At 48.4% G+C, this 5,862-nt stretch overlaps 1 protein-coding gene across 1 annotated transcript in view; it reads right to left on the reverse strand.

Moving 5' to 3' along the window:
* The window catches only part of LOC106001188 (chromobox protein homolog 2-like), a 27,496-nt gene extending 21,974 nt beyond the window's left edge, over positions 1-5,522 (reverse strand). Inside the window, exon 1 of the mRNA XM_013036322.1 lies at positions 5,308-5,522. Within this exon, the coding sequence (XP_012891776.1) occupies positions 5,308-5,522 (215 nt within the window). The remainder of the gene's footprint in view (positions 1-5,307) is intronic.
* Between the last annotated feature and the right edge of the window lie 340 nt (positions 5,523-5,862).

Below are 5,862 nucleotides of genomic sequence, written 5' to 3' on the forward strand. Positions count from 1 at the left end.
GTCCCCTGTGAAGTACTCACCCTGGAGCTGGTTGTTTCTGTGTGGTGTAGGTCGTCAGTTGTTGTTGCAATCCGAGTTCAGTTGGGGTGGTTGCGGGCTGGGTTGGGCGGCCCCTGCAGGGTCGTTGAGATTGCGATCTGGCGGGTGGTCTGCCGACAGGTTCCTTTGTCACGCTGCTGGTGCCGGGCGGCTTTGGCGGGATGGAGCCTCTCCGCTCCGGTGGAGAGTGAGGGGTGGGGGTGGGATCCTCGTGGAGAATCCTGGCTGGTAGGTTTCTCTGTTTCTGGCGATCTGCTGTTCTGCTTTTGAGGCTATTCTGAATGGAATGTTTCCCTGGTTTATTTCTACCACTTGATTCCCTGATTTATTGTTGGTGTACAGAAAGGCCACTGATTTTGTGTGATTTTGTATCCTGCTACCTTGCTGAAACTTTATCAGATCCAGGAATTGTGTGTGTGTGTGTGTGTGTGTGTAATCTTTAGAGTCTGAAATTATCAATAATTTGACTCCTTTCCCCTTTTGAATCCTTTTTATTTCTCTTTTTCTCTTTATCCTCCTCCTCTTTCCTCCCTCCTCTTCTTCCTCTTTCTTGCCTTTTTCTCTCGCTAGGAATCTCAATACTTGAATAAGAGTGGGGAGAATGGGCATCCATATCTTGGTCCTGACTTTAGAGAAAATTACTTCAGTCTTCTGCATCTATAAGCTGTTAGCTATAGGCTTGTCAGGTATAGCCTTTATTATTCAGGTATATTGGTTTGATTCTTATTTTTTTCAGAACTTTTGTTATAAGAGGATTTGAATCTTGCCAAAGGATTTTTCTCCATCTATTGAGATGATCATGTTTTTTTTTTTGTCTTTCATTCCATTTGTGCTTTAATTACATGTATTGATTTTCATACATCGAACCATCCTTGCATTCCTGAGATGAAACCAACTTGATCATGATGTTGATCTTTCCAATGTGTTGTGTGTTGTTGAATTCAATTTACAAGTATTTCACTGAGAATTTTTGTGTTTATGTATAGAGATTGGTCTATAATTCTTTCTCTCATCTCTCTCTCTCTCTTTCTCTCTCTCTCTGTCTCTGATTATCTGTCTCTGTGTCCTTTTCTGGTTTCAGGATGAATATAATACTGGCTTTATAGATGAGTTTGATAGCATTCCTTCACTCATGGAAGACTTTAAGGAGTACTTGCATTAGTTCTTCTATAAAGGTTTGATAGAATTTGGCAGTGAATCCATCTGGTCCTGGTTTTTTCCTTGTTGTTGTTGTTGTTGTTGTTGGTGGTGGTGGTGGTGTGTGTGTGTGCCAAATTCTAGGACCTGAACTCAGGGCCCAGGTTCTGTCTCTGAGCTTTTTTGCTCACAGCTAGTGCTCTACCACTTTGAACCACAGCTCCACTTCTGGTTTTGTGCTGTTTAATTGGCGATAAAAGTCTTGGGGGCTGGGAAGGTGGCTCAGTGGTAGAGCGCATGCCTTGCATGCCAGAGGCCCTGGGTTCGATTCCTCAGAACCACATAAGCAAAAAGAAAAAAGCCGGAAGTGGTGCTGTGGCTCAAGTGGTAGAGCGCTGGCCTTGAGCTGAAGAGCTGAGGGACAGCACCCAGCCCCAGGGTTCAGGCCCCATGACCGGACCCAAAAAAACAAAAAAAACCAAAGAGTCTCATGGACTTTCTTGCCAGGACTAGCTTCCAATTGTGATCCTCAGAGCTCAGCCTTCTGAGTAACTACGACTGCAGATACCCAGCCATCTCTTCTTTTGTGTGTGGAATTCTTTTTAAACATCTTCTGCAGTGTCTGTTTATGGTCATGAAAGCTTTTAACTTTTGTTTATCATGAAAGATTCTTATTTCTCCCTCAATTATGAGGAATAGCTTTGCTAGTTGACTGTTATTATCTTTTAGGTTCAGGTTATGCTCTTCTATGTCTTCTATTTGAAATTTGTGTTGAGAAATTTGCTACTCTAATGGGGTTGCCATTGTGTGTGACTTGTGATTGCCCTCTTGCAGTTTTAATATTTGTTTCATATATTTAATGTTTTACCTATAAATGAGTCTGGGTATTTCTCTTCTGATATTGCCTATTTGGTATTCTGTAAGCCTTCTTCACCTAGATGATCCCTCTTTCTCATGATTGGGCAAGTTTTCTGCTATTATCTGTTGTACAGGTTATCTATGTCTCGTCTCCTTTGCTCATGATTTGTAGGTTTGGTTTTTGGTATCTCAGAGGTCTGGTAAGTTCCATTAATATTCTCTTTGTGTTTCTTTTCTTTTGTTTTTTTTTGGGTCCGGTCGTGGGGCCTGAACTCTGGGCTTGGGTGCTGTCCCTCAGGTCTTTAGCTCAAGGCTAGCGCTCTACCACTTGAGCCACAGCACCACTTCCATCTTTTTTCTTTTTGCTTATGTGGTGCTGAGGAATCGAACCCAGAGCCTCATGCATGCAAGGCAAGTGCTCTACCACTGAGCCACCTTCCCAGCCCCTTCTTTGTGTTTCTTTCTCTCTTTTAGTTCTAAGAGAGGGACTTGAACTCGGTACCCGACACTTTCACTGATAGGCTCTACAAACTGAGCCATGCCTTCAACTGGTCATGTTTCCTCAATGTCTTTAGCTGATTGATCTAATTACTCTGCTTTATCTTTGGTCTCTGATACCGCATTTTTAACTTGCTCTGTTCTATATAGCATCTAGACTTTTGACTGAGTTTTTTCCTTTTAGCGATGGAGCTCTTTTCTTCGAAAACGTCAATTTGATTTTTTTCAATGCTTCTATATCTTTATTGAATTCTTGCATATCCTGTATCTTCTTTACTTAATTCTGCTGTTTGTTTGAATTATCTTTGAGCTTAGGTGAATTCATTTAGGTGTTAGACATGCTTCTGTGGCGTTGTTTCTCTTAGAGGTGTTGCCTTGTTTATTCATTAGTTTTGTTCATTTATATATATCAGGCCAATTTTTTTTGGGTCGGTTGTGGGGCTTGAACTCTGGGCCTGGGCGCTGTCCCTCGCTCTTCAGCTCAAGGTGAGCGCTCTACCACTTGAGCCGCAGCGTCACTTCCAGTTTTCTAGTGCTTTATCAGAGATAAGAGTCTCATGGACTTTCCTGCCTGGGCTGGTTTTGAACCGTGATCCTCAGATCTCAGCCTCCTGAGTGGCTAGGATGACAGGCGTGAGCCACCGGTGCCTGGCATGGTGCTAAATCTTTAGGGAGAAGTTTCTGTTTGTGATTTCTCAGAGATTATTTAGGTTTGAGTGGTAGCTGGCTTGTGGTGTGTTTTCCTGTTAGTAGTTTGGAGGAGTGTGGTGTTAACAGCCCTCTGCTCAGGGTGAGCAGGCTTGGCTGTAAAAGCTATGGAAAGTGATAAACCACAGCCTGGTGTTTGTGGTGATTCTTAATGAAGACCAGTCACCACCACGGATGTAGAGTCTTAGATGAACACGAAAGCATCGATGTATCTTCATTGTCTAGGAAAACTGTAGCCATGCTGGGCGGGAGAGGGAGACAGGGGAGTGAGTGCTAAGGCATTATGGCAGGCCTGTGGTTGTAGAGGAAGGAAGACCTGGCAGCGAAGCTTCATAGAAGAAGTTTCTGAGAGTGTGGAATGAGGTAAGTGGAGAAGAGCTAGTTAATGTGGTGAGAGACGGAGGGAGGGTGAATGAGAAATGAAGAAAATTCAGTAGATAAACACATATAAAAATCAAATGTAGGGCTGGGAAGGTGGCTCAGTAGAGTGCTTGCTCTTTCATGCATGAGGCCCTGGGTTCGATTCCTCAGCACCACATAAGCAAAAAGAAAAAAGCCAGAAGTGGCGCTGTGACTCAAGTGGTAGAGCACTGGCCTTGAGCTGAAGAGCTGAGGGACAGCACCCAGGCCCAGAGTTCAGGCCCCACGACTGGACTAAAAAAAAAAAATCAAATATAGGCTGGGCACCGGTAGCTACACCTGTAATGCTAGTTATAGTTACTCACAAGGCTGAGATCTGAGGATCACAGTTCAAAGCCAGCCTGGGCAGGCAAGTCTGTGAGACTCTTAGTGCCAATGAACCAAGCGGTGCTGTGGCTCAAGTGGCAGAGTGCTCGCCTTGAGCTGAAGAGCCAAGGGACAGCGCCCAGGCCCAGAGTTCAAGCCCCATGACTGACAGGAAAAAAAAAAATGACCGAGTAGGCAGGTGTGGTGGGTTAGATCGAATGACTGTAGGGAGAAGAATGAGAGGTACCGCAGAACTAAAAACGGTACACACAGAAAAAAGCAGTGCAGACAAATGAATGAAAAAAAAAAACAGGGCCTTACGTAAAGCAAACGGTGAATTTTTAATTTTCCCTCTTTCTGTCTGGGACGCACACTGCGCACCTGCGCGCACACCTGCGTGCACACCTGCGGGCGGAGGCGCTGGGCCAGGCAGCAGGCAGCACACGGAGCCGGGCCCACAGGCCTCAGGAGCCGCAGTGGCTTGTTGGGGGCGCAGGCCCTCAGCCTCCCTGCTGCCCTGGGGGGCCCTGCTGGGCGTTTCGGGCTGCGGCTGCTTTCCACATGCCCACGGCAGCCGCCCTGAGCAGCGGCCGCGGCCCCGCCGCGTGCCACCACAGCCCCTCCATCGCTGCCAGGCGTCTGAGCTGCCTGGGCCTTGCCCTGTGGGCCCTGGACGCCCCCTCTCCCTTCCTTGCCTGGGGGGGGGGATGTGGGACTCTCTCCGGTGTGGATGCTGAAGTACTGGAGGAGCACACGCCATCCATGCGGGCATCTCCCATCGAGCCGAGGGACGGGAGAGGCCGGGACGCACCGCGGGCAGGCAGCCAGGCGTTGGCGCTCTTCTTAGTATGTTCGACAGATTTCACGAGGGAAAAGTCGGTGTGCACACAGCAGAGGTAGGAAACAGGTGCGTGAGTAGAGCGGAGGCGAATGCCATGCTTTATTCTTCATAGAAATAAGACAAGAGGGCCAGGCGCGCCGGCGGCTCACGCTAGCTACTCAGGAGGTTGAGATCTGACGATCGCGGTTCAAAGTCAGCCCAGGCAGGAAAAGTCTGTGAGACTCTAATCTCTGATGACCTACTAGAAAACTGGAAGTGGTACAGTGGCTCAAGTGTAGAGCGCTCGCCTTGAGCTGAAGAACTGGGGGACAGCGCCCAGGCCCAGAGTTCAAGCCCTATGACCGACAAAAAAAAGAGAAAGAAGACAAGAGGGAGGTGGGCAAGGAGACGCTGGGAGACACTTTGCAGGAAGCAGAGAAATGGTGGACGGTACAGCTGACAGGGCGGGCCTGCTCTCACAGGGATGCATCGGCTGGACTGCACTGCCTGCAACACCTTACAGCCGATCATCCCGCCCTGGACTCGGAATTCCCTCGCTCGGGAATGAGGTGAGCTCCACGGGGCAGCTGCGTAGACCGCTGGGCGGCGCGCGCTCCGGGACCAGCAGAGGTGCAGGGCTAAAGCTGGTCGTCCAGGAAAGGGGTGGAGCCTGGCTCTGACACCTGACCCACCACCTGGGAGCCTGGCTACCCAGGGGCCGCTGAATGTTCCCCATGTAGCTAGTCAAACTGTGCTTCTAGAAAGAACATATCCAGCTGGGTGCTGGTGGCTCACGCCTGTCATCCTAGCAGCTCAGGAGGCTGAGATTTGAGGATCATGGTTGTTGTGGTCGTTGTGCACCAGGATCTGGTGATTTTTTTCTTTTTTTTGGTTGGTCATGGGACTTGAACCCTGGGCCTAGGCGTACTCTACCACAACACCACTTCCAGTTTTGTAGTGGTTTATTGGAGATAAGAGTCTCACAGAGCCGGGCGCTGGTGGCTCATGCCTGTAATCCTAGCTACTCAGGAGGCTGAGATCTGAGGATCGAGGTTCAAAGCCAGCCCGGGCAGGAG

This window comes from Dipodomys ordii, unplaced genomic scaffold, assembly GCF_000151885.1.
Source record: "Dipodomys ordii isolate 6190 unplaced genomic scaffold, Dord_2.0 Scaffold7, whole genome shotgun sequence".
In the NCBI taxonomy this organism is placed as follows: domain Eukaryota; kingdom Metazoa; phylum Chordata; class Mammalia; order Rodentia; family Heteromyidae; genus Dipodomys; species Dipodomys ordii.